At 53.8% G+C, this 19,877-nt stretch overlaps 1 protein-coding gene across 11 annotated transcripts in view; it reads right to left on the bottom strand.

Annotated features, from left to right (window-relative positions):
- Nucleotides 1–6,899, bottom strand: part of TERT (telomerase reverse transcriptase) — a 42,877-nt gene extending 35,978 nt beyond the window's left edge. For all 11 annotated transcript variants that reach the window (XM_058564393.1, XM_058564390.1, XM_058564388.1 and 8 more), the window contains exons 1-3: nucleotides 6,678–6,899; nucleotides 5,144–6,536; nucleotides 1,040–1,235 (exon numbers count right to left, since the gene is read on the bottom strand). In XM_058564393.1, coding sequence (XP_058420376.1) covers nucleotides 1,040–1,235; nucleotides 5,144–6,536; nucleotides 6,678–6,896 — 1,808 coding nt within the window. In that variant the 5' untranslated portion in view covers nucleotides 6,897–6,899. The remainder of the gene's footprint in view (nucleotides 1–1,039; nucleotides 1,236–5,143; nucleotides 6,537–6,677) is intronic.
- Nucleotides 6,900–19,877: the final 12,978 nt, after the last annotated feature.

Genomic DNA, 19,877 nt, shown 5'->3' with positions numbered 1-19,877 from the left:
AGAAACAGAATCATCTCCCCGTGGACCCGCCAGCTCCCTCTTGGCCTTCCCCCAAAACTACCCACAGGGAGGGGCTGGGTGCCCCCACCTCCTGCCTGCCAGGGCCGAGGATGCTCCCCGGGCTGGTGGCCCTGGCAAAGAAGGGCTCTGAGAGTACAGCCCCTCACGGGACGTGGATACCCACCAGACAGAGCAAAGGTTTCCACGGTCCCTACAAGGAGTGTCTGCATGGCCACGTTGGATCATGTGCCATGAAATACTTAAATTATTAAATAGAGTGCCCTGAGTACTACCTCAGACCCACGATAAAGGCCTCAGACCCTCTCCCAGACGCAGGACCCGGGGTCCCAGCACCACCTGGCTCAGAGTCCCCCTCCCTGTGCAGGGGTCCTGACTCGGGCGTGCCGTGGAGCCTGGGAGCCCCGACCTCGCGCCTTCGGGGTCCTCGCCAAGCCCTCTGAGGACACTGGGCACCATGGCTGGGCTGGCTGCAGAAGGGCAGGCCTTATCTTTCAGGCTATCACATCCCTAACCCAATCCAGCTTATATCCGCTACAATCCTTCAAAATAAACCTAAAACAGCTGCTGAGCAACTGAGACAAATCCATGCGGAGGCCACAGAACCTCGAAGTCACCGCCTCAGGGTCTGTTTCACAGTGGACGCCTCTGTCCTGACACTTGCCGCAGAAACAGGACACAAGCGCTGTTTATGCTGTATGAATTCAACAGGATCCGACCCACACACCAGGACGAGGAGGAGGTTTGCCAGCACTGCTGTTTCCACTCAGTACTAACTTCTTCCACTTTCGAGACCCCAGAGGTGAGGAAAGGGGGCTTCAGGAGTCTGTGCCCAGTGTGGGACCCTCATGCGTCAGGACCATGACGGAGTCCCCTGGCTCCCGGCCCCGAGAGCCCCACACCCCCCAGAGTAGTGGGGGTGATGGACCCATGTGGAGGGGCTGGGGAGCCGGGAGCAGGAGTCAGGGCCAGCGTCTGCGCAGACGGAGGAAACGCAGGGGTGACGCTCGGGCTGTGATACCTGATCCCAATGCTCTGCAACTGGCTCCAGACACTCTTCCGGTAGAAGAAGAGCCGGTTCTTCTGAAACGTGGTCTCTGTGACGTAGAAGAATGACCTAAGCAGCTTGACCACGTACGTGCCCAGCAGCCAGCACAGGAACTTGGCCAGGACCGCCTCTCTCAGCCGGTGCTCTGAGGCTGGGACACAGTGGGCCCCTGGAACGAGAAAGGCACGGAGCCACGTCTCACCCAAGGCCCAGCGAGCTTCGCCCGTCTACACCATCCTCAAGGCAGCCACGGCCGCTGGAAACGGGGCAGGTCCCACTGAGCTATGCAGTCCTCGCAGCCCACACGCCGGCTCTCAGAGACCGGGTAGTGGGAGAATACGGAGCATCTTGTTAACGGTGCTTCTCCTGCCCATGTGTTCCAGTGGCAACAGTTTGGACATACTGGGCTTTAAGGAAACACATTTTTAAGTTGGTTTCACCTTTTCCTTTTTTACGCTGATCTGTACGATTTCAGGCATCGTCACCAAGCAGCAAGATCCAGAAATGCCTGGGGTTTTCCAGGCTGACCAACCCAGGTGAGCAGAGCTGCTCACACACTAGTTAAGGGATACCACATGCCACGGGGGCTCCGACATGCACCACAGGCTGGGATGTCTGCCTTCCTTTGCAGTGCTCTGATTTTATTCTATGCACGTAGAGATGTCATGAGAAGAGGGCCACAGGTGTCACCAGGCTGCCACAGGGGCCACGGCACACGTGGAGCCTGGGCTTTACCACCAAGAACCGACATGAAGCACTGTGTAAAGGAGAAGAAAGGGGATCCAGAGGCAGGCGTGAGACAGAAGACAGAATGGTGAATGAAGGAAGAGAAAGAGGGGGTACAGGCAGCAAACCCTGATCACAGGACGCGGAACAACGGTGTCTGAGGTGGACACAGAGAAGTCAGCGGGAGGAGCAGGAGTGGTGAGATCAGACTGACACACGCTGAGGCCCGGGCTGCTCGGGAGAAGGTAACCAGTGAGAGAGGGAGACAGAACAGGTAATTTCTAACTGCCAGGAGGGAAAACCAGAATGAGAACACATGGCGAGAGAGAGCACACAATCATCAGGAAATGAGGAATAAGGACACGGAAAAAGCAGACAAACTGGAAACAGAGAGAAAAGAGAAGCATCCAGACACATCTGTAATCACAAAAAAATGGAAAGAAATCGGATTCTCCAGGTCAGCGGCAAAGATGTCAGATTGGATTGAAAAAACATTTAAAATGTCAGCTGCATGCTATTAATAAGACATACCTAAAAAATGGTTGAAAATAAAAATTAGACAACAAAAAAAGATATGAGAAGCAAGCAGTGACTAAAAGGAAGCCAGTGCTGCAGCTCTGCCAACAGTGAAAATGGACTTTAATAAAATGCACGCCTAGACATTCACCAGGAAGATAAAAATCCTAAAACATGCAGGCGCCTAATAAAACCCAATGTAAACACCGTGAGAACAAGAAGAAATGGACAAACCCACCCCGAGTGAGACTGCACACCCTCTCGGTGTTCCGGCACCTTAATAAGCTGGATGTGGTGAACACAGCAACCAGCCACAGGCCTCTAAATACACAAGGAACGTAAACAAGTCTCCACAGCTTCAAATAACTGGGATCATACAGACCACTACACAACTGAGCTGGAAATCCATAACAAAAAGATAATTTAAAATACTCATCCATTTGCACAATAAAAAACACACATCTAAATAACTCGTGATCAAAGAAGAAATCACAGAAGCTAGAAAACACTTAAAACCAATTGATATCAAAATGTGCAGTGACACAGCCCAATGTGGGGTGCAGCTAAAGCAGCACTGAGAGGGAAACACATAGCCAAATGCTCACCGGAGAAGTTAGAAGTGGGATGACTGAGTGACCCTGAAGAAAGAGAGGGAAGGATGTCACCCCAGAAAGAACTTCACCCCCAGAGAGAACTTAGCCAAGTTCAAACAAAGATCCATGAGAGGCCCGACAAGGCCCCCTGGACATGGGGGCTCCACTCTGAAGGTCAAGGGGGCCTCAGCAGGAGGGATACACCCTGACCACAGTTTAGGGAGAGTGATCGTGTGGTCAGATGTCAGTTGATGGGACAGGGCCAGTGGAGGCAGAGCGCAGCCTGATCTGCGCCCAGGCTAAGAGAGCAAAGGTTGCCACCAGCCCAATGAGGGGCCCAGGGGAGAGGCAGTGAGCAAGGGGCCAAGGCACCTCCGAGTTGCCATCAGGAATCCTTTTTTCAACATCTCTAGCAACACTTGACAGCAGATGTGGACTCCCCAGAAGTCTGGCCTCCAGCGCTGGGGACCAGAGAGCCGAGGGGAGTCAGTGGGCAGCAAGCAGACAGGACAATGGTCAAGGCTGGCTTGACAGAGGCAAATGAGCCCAGGGGGGCTGATGGAGTGCCTGGCAGGGCAGACGACCTGCACAGAGGAAGGGGCGTCCCAGCAGGAAAGGACGGAAGAGGTGACCAGGAAAGGGGGCTCAGAGGCCAACGCCATACTGTGCATCATTTATTCAGACAGTAGGCAACCGCGGGGCCACAGCCACGGAAAGGGGCACACGCCTGGGCACAGCTCAAGCCAGCGAGGATGCCGGGTGGTCCAGGGGCTGGGTCCCAGCTGCCTGGGAAACAACACCTCCTCGTGCCCACAGGACACAGGGGCACGGCAGACCTCATCTGAAATCGGGGAGCCAAATTACAGAACCCAGACTCTCCTTTCAAAGCAAACTGGAGCCCCAAGGGCACAAACGAGTCATGTGACAACACATTTGAGCATGACGCCTTCCCAGCTCATCCACGCTGTCACATGTGGCAGGGACTGCTGGCCAACAGGCGCCAAGTCACGCAAGATGAGAACACCAGAGAGACCAGCAGTACGACGCCGCGCTTACACTCAGCAATACCGTTCCGTACCCTTAAACATCTGTTAGGAGGGCAGACCTCATGTGTTTTTCCCCCCCACAATTAACAAAAAAACCTTAAAAAACCCAGTTGCTGGAAGGTCACCTCGTCCGCATCACCTGGCCGCAGAGCCTCTTGGGGAGCCAGAAAGGGTGTGCCCCGCACCCCCCAACGGAGGCCATGGCAATCGAGATCTTTGGGGATGGGCGGGGCATATTTAAAGTCCCCACCCCAGGAGACTGTAACGTGCAGCCCATGGGCAGACGTGGCTCTGACGAAGGCTCTGCCATTCTTTCTTCTAGGAGTCCTGGGTGTTGTGGGAGTTTGGGGGGGGGTCAAGCCGAAAACACTGGGGCCCATGCTGGCCGCTGCTGCACCATCAGGGAGAGGAGGGTGGTGGCTGGTCCTGTCCACTCGTGGTGTTGGTGTGCCCACCAGGAAGGCACTGGGAGAGAGGGGGCTGAGTGGTGGCTGGACCAGAGGAACCTCAACATCAAACCGAGAAAATCAAAGCCGGAGGGACACTGCAGCCCCAGCTGCAGCCCCGCCAGCACCCTTGGTGGTGGCCACTTCCCTGAAACAGGAGAGCCCTGCCGCTCCCGTCGCCCTGGTGACCCTTTCCTTCCTAAAGATGGGACTGGGTCCTTGTTCAGGAGACAGTTCTTCTACCCTCCTCTGTCTGCCCTGCCCAGGCACAGCAGACACACATCAAAACTTAAATTCAGATCTGTACGCTGGCTGAGCAGGCGTGGCTGAGCAGGCGTGGCTGAGCAGGTGTGTCCAGGAAACTCAGGAGGCTTATCTCCCAGCTCCCATTTCTATCAGTGGGGCACCATTTCAAGGTGATAAACCCTGATGTCAAAAAAGGGATCCTGAATAACCCGTCGGCCCGCTGAGGAGAACTTCGGACACTTCTGTCTGCTGCCAGAGCCCTACTCCACGTGTGTCCCATCTGCTGTCTGCCAGAACCTGCCTGAGTCCATGAGGGTCTCGTAGGTTTATACGTGGGTCTTACAGTTTTATGAAAACTAGATGGGAGAGGGGATCAGAGGCAGAGAAATCAGATGAGCCACCCGACAGCCACAGGTGGGGTTACCCGCGTAGGGAGGGGCTCTGCTGCGTTCCGGGTGGGGGCCTGATGCTGCAGGGCCGCCGCCTCCTCCCCGGGCTCCTCACCTGGGCTCCGCAGCCAGGCGCAGTCCTGCACTTTCATCTTCCAGGTCAGCTCCTGCGAGGAGAGCTTGGCGTGCTTCCCCAGAGAGACGAACTTCTTCACGTTCCTCAAGAAGCGGCGCTCGTTGTGCCTGGATCCCCAGAGGCCAGCAGGCACCAGCCGGCACAGACAGGCCCGCAGGAACGCGTACACCTGCCAGGGGCTGCTGTGCTGGCGGAGCAGCTGGACAAGGCGCCGCGGGCCTGCGTCCTCCTCCGGGGCCGCCGCTGGCCTCTCCCGGGCGCTGACGCCCACTCCACCGCACCCCTGGTCAGCGGACCCTGCTGGGGTGGCCACGCCCCGCAGCGGACAGTGCGTCCTGAGGAGCGCGCCATAGGGGCACCGCGCATGGTTCCCAAGCAGCTCCCGGAACAGGGGCCTCATCCGCCAGTAACGCGCGGGCAGGCGGCGCGTCCTGCGGGAAGGCCCTGGCCGCCCGGGCTTCGAGCCCAGAAAGATGGTCTCTACGAGTCTCCGGGCCCCTGCCAGGCTGGGCTGCATGCAGCTGGGCAGGAAGGAAGGGAGCAGCCGTTCCTTGCCGCCAGAGCAGTAGAGGAAGTGCTTGGTCTCGACATACACTCGGGGATCGTGTGCGCCCCGGGGCCGCGGTGACCGCCGCGTGGGTGGGGAGCCGGCCTCGCGCTCTCGGTGCAGAGGGGGGACGGGGAGACGGGTCCTCGGCGGTTCGCCCTCCCAAGACGCGGCTTCCACGGCGGTTTCTCTAGGTGTCACCACGTGGGGATCGGTGTCATTTGGCCCACGTGCCCTGCCCAGGTGCGCCCGGGACACCTGCCCGACGGGCCCCTGCTCCGGCTCCCCAGCTAGGCCACGCCTGGGCCTCTTGGCTGGAGGTGGACTTCCCCCAGAGCTGACCCGACGCCGCCTCCCGCTCCGGGCTGGTGGCCCTGGGGGTCCCCTGGCCCCCACGTCGCCGCCGTTCCAGGTCTGGCGCGTGGGTCGGAGGCCCGTCCGGCTCTCGCCCGCGTGTGGCGTGGGCCGGCGGCAGGGAGACGAGGCAGGCCGAGCCGCGGCGGTGGTGCAGAGATCGTAGAGCGGCGGCCCGCACACCTGGTAGGCGCAGCTCGGGGCCACCAGCAGGTAGAGTGAGCAGCGTGCCAGCAGGTGGGTAAGCACGTCGTCGCCCACGCGGCGCAGCAGCAGCCCCCATGCGCCGCTGCTGCGCAGCGTCTCGGTCACCGTGTTGGGCAGGTAGTTGCGCACGTTGGTCGTGAAGGCCACGGGCGGCCCGCCGCGGGCCCCGTCCAGCAGCGCGAAGCCGAAGGCCAGCACGTTCCGCGCACCGCGCTCGCAGAGCCTCTGCACGACCCTGGCCACCAGCTCCTTCAGGCAGGACACCTGCGGGAGGGGGGGCTCTGACTCGCCGGGGACAAAGGTGACCGGGAACCCGGGGCGCACAGCCCGCGTCCTGCCGTGTTCCTCACGGCCCTCCCTCCCCAACTCCTGCACGCCCGACCCAGGTCCCCGGGGACAGCCCACCTGGCGGAAGGACGGGGCGGCGGGGGGCGGCTGCGAGTCCCAGGGCACGCACACCAGGCACTGGGCCACCAGCGCGCGGAAGGCCTCCGGGTCCCCGCGCCGCACGAGCCGCCGGCCCTCGGGCCCCAGGCGCCGCATGAAGGTCGCTAGTGGCAGCACCTCGCGGTAGCGGCCCCGCAGCAGGGCGCGTACGGCCCGGCACCTGGGCGCGCGCGGCATCGCAGGCGAGGGCGGGGGCCGGGGCTCCACGTGCGCAGACACGCGGCTGCAGCGCGAGCTGCATCCACCTGAGCACGGCGCGGCAGAGGGAGGGTCGGGGCGGGGGCGGGTCCGCACGGAGGAAGGGGCGGGGCCCGGCGGGGGCCGCGCGGAGGGGCGGGGCTGGAGGGAGGAAGGGGCCGGGTCGCCCAGCGCCCGGGGGCGGGGTCTGGCCGGGCCCGAGGGGCGGGGTCGCGGGAGGCAGGTGCTCGGCCTTTGCCCTCCCTGCGGCCCGCGGATTCCCGCGTCCAGGTGTCATCGAGGACCCGGCGTGCCCCCACCGCCCAGCTGCACCCTGGCAGCCCCCTCACCCATCCCAGGGTGCAGGGGTCGCAGCAAGGGTCTCACGGCGGAGAGGCTCTGGGGGTTACCCGAGAGAGGGGACCATAACGTGGGTCCCTGAGGGACCTGGTGCGCTCTGCGCCCCCTGGGGAGAGGGTCCTTCTGGGTTGTCACTTTCTCACGTGGGCCGTGACCCTGGCACAGAGGGCTGCTCTGGGGTCCTGCAGAAGGGGTTTGGAAGGAGCAAGACAGCGAACGTGTCATGAGGTGCGTTGGAAAGGAGAAAATGGACACCGCTGCTCCCGCCTGGCGGGGTTGGGGGAAACTGAGGGCAAAGGCGCATCCTCGACGGGCATGAGGTGGTGCTCCCGGAGCTCTTCCCGCCGTGGGCAGTGGTCAGCGGTCAATGGTCAGCGTGCAGTGGGCAGGCCTTGCCACGTGGTCAGTGGGCAGCAGTCAGCTGGCAGTGGTCAGCGGTCAGTGCAGTACTTCCCCTGACGACTTGGTCTCCTTGATCCCGGGCTGTAGTTTCTCTTTCCGGGTTCTTAGGCTTCTGTTGTGGTCCCAACCATACACAAAAACCCCAAATCAGTTCCCTAATAATCAATGATCATGAGGTCATCCACCAAAGGAAGGAGAGAAAATGGAGCCGCAGGCTCCCAATGTGGTGTCACCTGCCCATGGCTGCCTTCATCCCCGAGCCCCCAGAACCACCTGCCCTCCCACACACTGGGAGGAAGAGGAGACTGGACAGGTCAAGGGATCCGCCTACAGCCTTGCAGTGCCCCAGAGAGAGCCAGAAGCCCCCGCCTTGCAGCCAAGGGGTGGAGACCCTCCCCACGAGTCGCCCCTCCCCAGACCCAGGAGGGCAGTTTTGACAATGGCTCGTCACATGAACAGGACAGCTTAGAGGAGTCACCATAATGAGATTCCACCCGAACCCAGACACTGTGGGATGTTCACGTGTGCGTCGCTAAGAAATGGGGAAACTTCTGGGTCTCCAGAGGCCCGTGGCAAACAGTGAACAGGCTGAACAAATGTTAATCTTTCACGAGGTAAGAAACCCAGTCAGGAAATTGTATTCAAGGCTGTGGCATTTAAACAAGCCTCCACTCTCTTCCCTGGACAGACGGCGTCTCATATTTGTCTGCTGGATCAGGGTCTGCCAGGGCTCATGCGACTTGGGATCGGGGCTGTTGTTCTAGACAGAAGTGTGTCTAGTGGGCACGGTCAAGGCCCAAGGCTGCGTTTGAGAACTGCTCATTCTGCCACTGGAGGATTTGGGCTGCTTCCGGGAAATTTGCTCTTTTCCAACAACAGTACGCTGGTTCACCTGGAGAAACCAGCATGGAAAACATAATTAAAAAAAAAAAGAATAGAGGAAACCGAGGCAGAAAACCATGCTAGCGTGATGAACAGTGTGTCAGTATACAGCTCAGATGGAAATCGTCGCCCTCTGGAATGCTCCCTCCAGTGTCCTGTGCACGGTTTCTCTCTGCGAGAAACTGGTCACGGTCTTAAATCACTGTGTCTTCAGACATGAAAAACGTACCAAGAAAAAATGTATGTTGTTGGCTTACGAGAAATACAACAGCGAAATCCCGTTCTAGGACTTCCAGAAGGGGACGTGGGCGTCACACTTCACACCTGCTGCTTCCTGATGCATCATCGGTCACTGAAGGAGTGGGAGGAGCCCCCTGCGTGAGTGAGGGGCTCACTAAGGAACTAGGGGGACCGACATGAAGAGATTTTCAACAGTGTGCCCAGTACCTGGACATTGGGGGTCCCCTGCAGAGACAGTCAGGGAGCCCCCGCTGGACTGCGGGCTGCCCCTTTCTGGTTGCTCCAAGAACCTGTAGAGACACCAACAGGCCACTGGTCCCTGGTCTGCAGATCACAGAGAAACCCACAGAGGCTGAGCCCCGAGCATGGGGAGGAAATAGAATCCGTCACCTCCAGGCTGTGCGGTGACGAGCACAGGGTCACGTCTGAGTAAGTGGTCGGCGTTGGTCCGTGCATGGGCTCAGTGTTCATGGGGCACCACGTGGCTCCTGGGTCACAGTGACTGGACTGAGGGCTCGGGGGCTGGGGTGGCAGGAGAGCCGGCTCTGGAGGGCAGCACGGGGAGGGTAGTGACTGCCATGCACTGCCCCACACCCACCCGATGGCACGCCTGGGGCACCTCGCACACCCCGCCTGGCACCCTCTTGGCAGTGTCCTGGGGGAGCACGTGGCTTGTGTCTCAGACCTGCCGCTGGGGGAGGAGCCAAGACGTGGGACAGCAGAATCGGGATCCAGACAGGTCTCAGCGGCCAGAACAGACCCAGTGCCCCATCACAGGATGCACACGGGCTTCTGTCCTCATGGAAGCTGACCACAAAGGGGGTAGCATAACAAAGACTGGGGTCAACACCGTGCCCTTGCTGACAGAAAGGCAGGTGCAATCCCAAGCCCAGCACTGGGGCAGGAGGACAGGACACTGGGACAGACAGGCAGGCCCCCTGGTGCTGCCCTGACCCTCTCGCTCCCTGGTGGAGCCTTCAACGAGGCATCCTCCAAGCTCTCTGTGACCCTCTGCCTCCATCATCACATCTCCCTCTGTGACCCTGACCCTCCTGCCGCCTCTCACAAGGACCTTCAGATTGATGTAGGGCCATCCGGATGATCCAGGGCCATGCCCCCACCTCAAAATCCTTAACGTACTCCCATCTGCGTAGTCCTGTGCCAGGTGAGGTCACACGGGTGCCAGGACTAGGATGTGCCATCTTTGGGGCATCAGTCTGCCCATGACACAGCGTGGCAGAGACAGTACAGCTGCTGAGAGGGCCCAGTTCTGCCTTGGGCCCCCCAGCACCCCAGTGGTTAACCCCCCGTAACTCACTAACCTGGGCGCGTGGTGAGTGTGTACAGGTCGACGTCATCTTATCTCCTGTGTAGATTTGTGTGACCAGCACCACCACCAAGATGCGGACTGTCCCACCACCTCCAGGATTGCCCCTGCTGCACTCACAGCCCTCCCGGCCTCCCTGACCCCTGGTGACCACCAGCCTGCTCTGGGGTGAAACTGTGTCATTTCAAGAAGGCTGTATAAATGGCATTGTGTCACGTGAGCTTCCAAGATTGGCTTTCTCTCTCCGTGTAGCTGTGGTGTGTCGATGGTCCACCTCCCTCATGTCTCGGAGCAGCCTTCATTCCGAGGTGTGGGTGTGCACGGTTAATTTAACCGTTCGCCTGTTGAGGGACATTTAGTTTTCCCGCCTTTCAAGCTATTACACATAGAGCTGCTATGAACCTTTGTAGACGGGATTTTGTACATAATTACATACATTTTCATTACTCCGGGGTACATGCCCAGGAGTGCAATTGCTGGGTCGTATTGTTTAGTGTTTATGGAAACCACCACACTGTTTTCCAGAGGGGCTGTGCCATTCTGCATTCCCACCAGCCACGTGTGTGAACTCCCATTCCTCTGTCCTTGCCAGCACTGGTGGTGTCACGATTTTTCACTGTAGCCTCTCTGTGGGGTGTAGTGCCTCTCACGTGGTCCTGAGGGGCCCCGACAATGCAGACTGTGGGAGGGGTCCTGGGGGGGGTGGCAGGGCGCTGACTGAGCCAGAGCGCCAGGCCAAGACACCAGGACCTGCGCTTGGGGCTCGAGGCTGGTTCTGGCTCAGAGGATGTTGGCCTAGGAGAAAGACAACCTAAGAAGCACTGTTGTTGCAACCAGGCGTGGGGTGAGAGGCGAGAGAAAGCCATGAGGCAGGTTTATGGACCTGGGTGTAGGAAGTGTTTTCTGGAGAAGCAGAGAGGGGCAGAGGGGCCTGACCTCCGTGTGGGCCCGAGGGAGAGCCAAGGGGTTCATTGGGAGGCGGATGGAGCAGACGACACGGAGCCCCGTCCCTGGTAGCATGGACCCCCACGTAGGGGGGGCTGCCCTACGGAACCTCGGAGTCTGTCCTCTGTCTCCCAGGTTCCCTGAATCTAGGGAACCCAATGCTCCGCTGCTGTTATGACCCCATCCTGGGGGCTCAGAGCACCCCCGTTTTATTTTCTCCCCAGGTTCTTCACTCAGGAGTCCGGGCAGGTCCCGGGAGCACAGTGAAGCAGAGATTGTTTCTGCCTCTGCTTTGCGTGGTTTGTCTTACCTGCAGGGGTTCCTGGAACACTCCTTTAAGTCTTAGTGGAAGAGATAAATAACTAGGAATAATGGCCTTCGCTTGTATAGAGCTTTACGACTCACGGAGATTTCGTGCCCACGAGCTCCTTGTCTCTGAGCAGCCCCGGGAAGCAGGTGGACGGTGCCATCGTCCTTTCTCACAGGCTCGGAGCGGGTGGTTCCTGAAAATCCCGATCGTTTGGGGCAGAGCTGGGACTGTGGAGTCCAAGGCCAGTGTACCCCCACACACCCACTGGTTGGGGAGACACAGCACAGCCAGGAGAAAGGCAGCGAGTTGGGGGGGCCTCTGGGGACATGGCTTGCCTGGGCGTCAGAGTCCTGGGTTGACGCCAAGCTCTGCTGCCAGAGCCTCGCTGGGTCTGGCAGTGCCCAGGGAAAACAGCCATGTTTCCCCACTGTCTTGGCAGACGAGGCGTTTACCTTCTGCCCTTGGCAGCTCTGCCCCATTAATCCGTCCTGATCTATTTCCAGGTCTCTGTATACTTTCTCCCGCACCTTAAATCACCTTATGAAAACCAATAAAATGTGCTCAAGGCTAAAAATCCCTTTGCACGCGATCCTCAGTCCCTGCACCTTGGCAAACACAGCTTGGTCCCGGTTGCACGCCTGTGGGTTTCTGCACTCTTGAAAGTCATTTGATGAAATTTAAGAAAGCAGTAAGATAAAATGATCCACTGGGATGTGGAAAGGTAGAATTTACTGACAGAATTAAGTCCTTTCATCACTCCCTTTGTGAACACCCACTCCCGGCCCAGACCATCCTAGTTCCCCAGCTCAGGGCACAGGGTCAGTGCCGCCTCCATGAAGCCCTTCAGGAGGGGGCCTCACTGGGGTCCGAGAAACTCAGGGCTGGGCAAATCAGTGCCCTGGGCGGCTCTGTTCCCATCAGAAGAGCAGGGAGATGGGGAGAGAAAAGAGGGAATGACCATGGAGCCGGGTTTCTGAGTTTTCCTGAGCAGAGGGCTTCAGCAGTTCCGCAAAAGGAGGGACTGAACTCGACCTTCCTTACAGATACAGCTCGGTCACTGCCTAAGATAAAGGAAAGATGAAGCCACCATCCCAGGGGCCATCCTGATTCCTCTCTGGCACGTGCACATGTAGCCATTGTCATCTCTGGCATTGTTGCAACAGGCTTCCAGCTCCTTCATTCTTGCCAGCTGCAGTCTGCAGGGAGCATCCGGAATGATCTTTGAAAAGCACAAGTAAGAGCGTGTCACATCTTGCTAATACCCACTAATGCCTCCTCACTGCTGCTTAGAATGAAGTCCAGACTTTTTACTCTGGCTTTCAGAAATCCGCATCGCCTGGTCTCTCCTCCCCTAGTCCTGTGGAGCGGGGCCCTTGAGAGATCTCAGGGCACCTCACGTCCACAGAGCCAGGTTCCTGGGATAGGACCAAGCGCTAATTCTCCCTGGAAGGGACCATCAACATTCTAGGTCTCAGGGCTCCTAGAGATTAAGTTTAATCACATATGAACACACAATCAGAAACCTCCAAACACACAAGAGAACAAAGCACCATGACGGGAGAGGGCAGAAATAAAAAACAAAACACAACAGAATCAGACGCAGAGTCTGTAGCTACTGAAGGAGATTCATAGCACAGCACAAATTTGTTTTGTAAATCTAAGAACAAAGAGTGGGAAGGTAAGGTAGGGCAAGGGGCAAGACTATTAAAAGACCAGGAGGATTCAGAGTCAAGTGGAACGTCTACGATTATACATATGTGGCTGAATAATGATGATAAAAATCCTGTAAGATGAAGTACCACAGTAGAGAACATTGGCAATATGGAAAACGGTCTAGCTGAAAACACTACAGACTTCAGCATAGGGAGACAGAAGACTGGAAACGGGAAGAGATTAAGAGAGAAGAATGGAGCAGATCGCAGGAGAGAGGGGGCAAAGTGTGGAAGAGGCACTGTTTGAGGGAAAATGGTGACGTTTTCTATTGTTGATGGAGGACACAAAGACACCACTGACATAAGTGTGTTACACACCAAAGAACGAGAGAAGGGGCTGCACAACTGTCAAAAAGAACAGCTTAAATTCAGACGGGAGAAGACAGACCACTCCCCACAGAATGACCGCCAGCGGTGGTGACACAGGAAGAGGCCCGCAGGGACCCCGAGGAAGCCACCGTCTTGTGAGTGACACCCTCTAGAACGCAGGTGAAATAAAGATGCTTTGTCTGGATAAACCTGGACGGATCTTACCGGCAGCCCAATTCTGAAGAGTGTACTTCAGGAAAGAAGGTCTGTGACCTGAGAAACCCGAGTGAGGAAATGGAGGCTCATTTGTAAGATACAAGGAAGATTTCCCGTGAGGTTCAAAAAAGAAAGATGCCAAAATGCCCACAACGGCAGAGAAGCTTGAGGGCTGCTCAGGTGCGAGTCCTGAAGTTGCTGTCTGCACTGTTCCTTTCTGGCTGTGTCTGTCTGCCATGCTGGCCTCGTGGGGTGCGTGGGGAAGCACCCCGTCCTCTTCAGTCTTCTGGAAGAGTCTGTGTAGCCCTGGTGTCATTTCTTCCCTAGATATTAGGTGGATCTACCCTGAAGCCCTCTGGTCCTGGGTTTTCTTTGTGGTAAGGTCTAACCACAAATGCAAGTTTTTACATGGATAGAGGGCTCTTCAGGTCACCTAGTTCTTCTCACACGAGCTTCTGTAGTTTGTGTCTCTCAAGGAATTTGTCCATTTTGTCTTAATTGTTGACTATATTTGCATATCCGTAATATTCTCTATTATTCTTTAAATATGTGAAGAATCTGTAGTGATGTCACCTCCCTCATCACTGATGCTGTGATTCGTGTTTTCTTTCTTTTTCTCCTAATTGGTCTGCCTGGAGTTTTGTCAGTTTTATTGATCTTCTCAAAGAACAACCTTCTGAGTTCAGTAATTTTCTGTACTCGCTTTTTTTTCCTATACATTGATTTTTGCTATATTTATTACATTCTTCTACTTTGGATTTAATTTGCTTTTTTAGTTTCTTACGGTAGAAGTTGAGGACACTGAAGCCTCCTTTTTTCCTACTATAGGCTGTTAGTGCCATGAATTCCCTTTACTGACTGCTTCAGCTGTACTTTCGTCTTACTATCACGCTATCACAAATTTGATATTTTTTGTTTTAGTTTTCATTCAGTTCAAAGTACTTTCTAATTCCTCTTTTGATTTTTTCTTTGATCCAGGTGTTATTTCGAAATGTGATGTTTAATTTCCAAATATTTGGAGATTTTTCCCAGAGATCTTTCTGTTATTTATTTCTAATTTAATGCCACTGGGGCCAGAGAACATAATTTGCACGGCTTGAATCATTTTAAATTTAGGCAGGCTTGTTTTATGGCCCAGAATGTTGTCTTTCTTAGTAAATGTTCTATGTGCTTTTGAGAAGAATGTGTATTCTGACATTGAATGGAGTGTCTATAAAAGGGTCCCACAGGTTGGTGATGTCCCTCAAGTCTTCTGTGTTCTTATAGACCTTCTGTAGGTTTGTTCCATCAATTACTGAGAGAGAGCTGTTGAAATCTCCTATAGTTGTGGATCCCACTATTTCTCTTTGCATTTCTAACAATTTTTGCTTAATATATTTTGAAGCTCTGTTATTGGGTGTATAAATATTTAGGATTGTTATGTCCTTTTGATGAGCTGATACCTTTACTTTTATGAAAAGACTTTATTTCCTTGTAATATTCTTTCTCTAAAGTCTACTGTTCCTGATATTAATATAGTCTGTCCAGCTTTCTTTTTATGAATGCTAACGGGGAGAGTCTTCTCTTAATGTTTTATTTTTAACCTGTTAGTCTTTCTATTTCAAGTAGGCTTCTTGTAGGCGGCATACAACTAGGTCTTGCCTTTTTATTCAGTCTGGCAATGTCTGCCTTTTAAGTGGGGTATTTAAACCACTTACATGTAATGTGATTATTGATATGGGTGGGCTTAAATCTAAGATATTGCTACTGGTTTTTGATTTCTCCCATCTGTTCTTTGTTCCTCTTTCCATATTTTTCTGCCTTCTCTTGCATTGAATGTTTTTTATGATTCAATTTTATCTCCTTTATTGGCTTAATAGCTATAACTGTTTTATTTTAGAGCTTGCTGTCAGGTTTACAGTATAGATCTTTAACTTATCTCTGCCTGCCTTGAGTAACGTCGCATCTTCATGTCCGGTATAAGAACTTTATGGCAGCACACTGCCATGGCTCCACACCTTGAGTCTGTGCTACTGTTGTCACATGTTTTACCCCTATATCCCTTATGAACCCCACAAAACAGTGTGATTACTTTAGCTGTAAGTGGTCTGTTATTTTTTAAAACAATTTCAGTAATAAGAAAACAAGTCTTTATATTTATCCACGTCGTTACTATTTCTGGTGTTCCTCATTCCTTCGTGTCAATCAGATTTCTGTCTAGTACCATCGTCTGCTGCTGGAAGGACTCCCTTTATCATTCCTCGTGGAGCAGCTCTGCTGTGATGAATTCTTCTAGCTTTTGTATGTCTGTAGAAGTCCTTAAATTTTAAATATATTTTGAAATATGTTTTCACTGGGTAAAGAATTCTGTTAGCAGATTTTTCCCTTTCCGTGTTTTAATTTTTGGCTAGCATTGTTTCCTACAAGAAATCTTCTGTATCATTTTCTTTGTTCCTTTGTATGTGATGCACGTTTTCTCTCTGGCTACTTTAAGTGTTTTCTCTCCATCACTGGTTTTCAGCAATTTGATTGTGACGTACCTTTTAGTTTTCTTCCTGTTTCTTTTGCTGGGGTTTGTTAAACTTCTTGGATCCACGGTTTTATATATAGATAAAATTTATCTATATATAAAATTTATCTATATGTAAATCAAATTTGACAAATTTTCAGACATTATTTCTTCAAGTTCGTTTTCCCCTGCCTCTTCTCCTTCAGGGACCCCAATTATGCATGTTTGCCCACAGCTCACTGATGCTCTGTGCTCTGTCTCCGTCTTTCTATTCTGTTTCACGTCACAGAGTTCCTATCGCTATGTCTTTTCTTCTGCGATGTCACACTCCACTGACCCATTGCACGTACTTCTCACCTCCGATACTGCAGTTTCCATCTGTACAGGTTTGACTGGATCTTTTCACATCTTCCACGTTTCTGCTGAACGTCTTTAATCTTTCCTCCGGCTTCTTGGACGTAAGGAGTAAGTTTCATAACTGTTCTACTATCCTCGGCTACAAACTCTGTCCCATTTGCCATTTCTGGTTCGGTTCCAGTTGATTGAATTTTCTCCTCCTTGTGGGTTGTATTTTCTTGTTCTTTGCATATCTGGTAATTTGGATGCAGATGTTGTGAATTTCACCTTGTTGGCCAAAGGATACTTTTGTCTTCCTACAAGTATTTTCTTGGCTTTTTACTGTTAGTAGGAAACACTTCGAGTCTCTGGACACAGCTCGATCATTTTGTATCTTGCACTTAAAGCTCCGTTGGTGGGATGAGAGCAGTGGTTAGTCTGGAATTAAGTTTTTCTTCCCTGAATGCTGAGGCCAGACTCTTGTGAGTCCTCTCACTGGGGCCTCCTGCACCACGAGGTTTCCACCCTGGCTCCCGGGAGCAGTGCTGCTGCTGTCAGTGGGAGAGCTCTGTGGGCCATTCCCTCAAGTCCCCTCGAGTGGTTCCCACGTGGACTCTGTGGTTTCCTGATACGCTCACACGGTCAGTAGCCAGCTGCATGCTCAGGGCATCCTCCACTGGGCCTTGCTCTCCAGGGCGGCCCTGAGAACTTGGGTCACTGCGGCCTCCCTGGATGCCCAGCGCCAGCTCCTCCTTCAGGGAGACCTCCAGGCTTCCCCCATGCACACTGGAGCCTGGAAAGTCTTTCCACGTGGGAACTGTGGACACATCTCCTTGGTCACCGGCCTCTCAGAGACCACCGTCTCTCCTGTCTGATTTCAGGGTCTTTAGGACTGTTGCTCATGTGTCTCGTCCAGTTGTTGTCACTTCCGATGGAGGGCACACCCAGCCCCTGTTGTTCCTTGTCCAGAAGCAGGTCCTGAAACAGAACTTAAAGCCTTGTTTGAAAAAATTAATGAGCTAATTGATCACCTCCAAAAGTAGGAAAGAAGATATCAAAATAGACCCAATATATGTAAAAAGAAACAAGCAATAAAGATCTGAGCAGAAATTAATGAAAGTGAAAATAAAATATAAAGAATCAGCAAAGCTAAACCTTTACTTTTTTTGAAAAGACCAATACTAATAAAATTGCCAAAGCAGATCGATCAAGAAAAAAGGAAGATATCACTAACTACGTAAAGAGTTGTGATGGTTGAATTGTATCTCCCCCAGAATTCGTATGCTGCCACCTGAACCCTAGGCCTGTGAATGTGACCTTATTTGGAAATAGGGTCTTTGCAGATGATCAGGTTAAGATGGTCGTTAGGGTGGGCCCTAATCCACAAAGACTGTGTTGTTATAAAATTAGGAAATGTGGAGACAGACAGGCAGACATGGAGAACACCACGTGAAGATGAAGAAGGCCATCTACAAACCAAGGAGAGGCTGAAACAGGTCCTTCCCTCAGCCTCAGAAGGAGCCAACCCTGCCAACACTCGATCTTGGGCCTCTACCTCCAGGACTGGGAGAGAATCAATGTCTGTTGTTTGAGCTAACAGTTTTCTGGAAGGATCTCTGCTAGTTTACACTTCCACCAGCGAAGCCTGAGAGGCCCCTTGCGTCACGCCTTCGCCTACACTCGGTATTACCGTCTTTTTAATTAACTCACTGCTTTCCACCCCGTCTGCGGAACTTCTGGAGGCCACAGGAGGCTGATACAGGAGTGGAACAGCAAACACCGCTACAGACGTTACACAAAACAGGTGGATATTATAAACAACTTCATGCCAGTACGTTTGAAAATTTAGATCAAATGGACAGATTCTTTAAACAAAAAAATAAAACTTCAAGAGGAACTAGAATGCTTGCATAGTACCACAACCACAAAATTACAGAAACTAAGCCAGTGGTAAAAGAGGACCCCACAGAGGAAAGCTGAGGCCCAGATGGTGTCACCAGCTGTGTCACAAACCACATAAGGAATGACCTTCAGGAACAGAAAGAGAGGAGACGCTTTCCGTCTCACTTCATGGGGCTGACGCAGCTTTAGTGGGCAAACCCAACAAGAACGGTAGTAGAAATGTGTGCTTACGGGGGACATGGGAAACAGACAAAATAAGCACTTCACCAAAAAAGGGAGATCCAAGCGGTAAAAATACAAAAAGGTCTTTGACACCATGGTCCTCAGAGAAACGCCAGTCAGGACCGCAGCAGGAGCTGCCGCATGCACGAGGCTGAGCTCCGGTGCGATGCCAAGCGTGGCCAGGGCATGGCGCCGGTGGAGTCACGACTTGGCTGGCGGACGTGTGGACTGGTGGAGTGAGCGCTGCTCAAGCGAGCACGCCACACTCCACGACCGCCGGTCACCTGAGCGTGCGCCCAGGAAGTGACGGCGATGTCCACCAGAGACTTGCACACAGACACACACAGTGACCTCACTCCTGACAGCCGAGTGGACGACGCCTAACGTCTGTCTACCGTCGATAAACTGTGGTTTCTTCACGCAACGGAAGACACACCAAAGGAGAAGAGCAAGTTAGTGCCCCATGCAGCAACCTGGACGAACGTCAGAGAGAAACCTGAGCCGAAGACGCCAGGCACCAAGAGTCGAGTGTGGGAGTCTGTGCGGATATAAGAGCCGGCAAGGGCCCGGCGGGGGCGAAGGTCACCCATGTTTCCATGGGAGGCTGATCTGGGCGGCTGGTACAAGAGTGCAGACGTGTGGCAGTCACGGAGCCGCACATTCACGTGGGTCGCCATGCCGTGAGAGCTGTACCACAAGCAGCCCTCCCCCTCGGTCCTGAAGCTGGAAGGGGCTTCAAGGCCCCAGACTCAAACTCGGTGTATTTAACCTCTTAAGAAAGGAGGAGAGGCAGGCACGTGAGCGACCGCAGGTGAGTAATTTATTAACATACGACTATAGCTTTTAAAAGGAACAGCCTGTGAGTAACTATTGACTGAACTTTTACAAGAACGTGACTTCAACAGTCCCAAGGGAAGATGGGTCCATGTGGAATGTGATTTGCAACCTGGAAAACAATGTCCCTGGATCAGGAGGGCTGCTGAAAACCAGGGCTCTGAGACCCCAAAGCGGACTAACCTGCCAGCAGAAAGTGCCGTCACTACCCCCGGCTGTGGCGGCCTTCTGGGGATTTTCACGATGCTTCCAGAAACGCAGCATGCCCCCAGTGCCGTCAGGTTCACCCGTTCCGGCACTTGCGACGGCCTTTTGACAGCCCGCTGGCCGAAATGAAGAGCTGTGCTATGGCGAAAACAACAGTCCTCCTAACAACGATTTTATGTTGAAACCGAAAAACGAGAGCAGGGCAAAGCATCTGCAGAGACCTTTCTACATCGGCCAGTCTTGAGGCTTCTAACGCGAGGAAATAAGTCCACATGACGTCGTTTCTAGG

The sequence above is a fragment of the Diceros bicornis genome, chromosome 20, assembly GCF_020826845.1.
Source record: "Diceros bicornis minor isolate mBicDic1 chromosome 20, mDicBic1.mat.cur, whole genome shotgun sequence".
Classification (NCBI taxonomy): Eukaryota; Metazoa; Chordata; class Mammalia; order Perissodactyla; family Rhinocerotidae; genus Diceros; species Diceros bicornis.
Note: the sequence above shows the minus strand (reverse complement) of the source record. Positions and strands in the feature narration are given on the sequence as shown.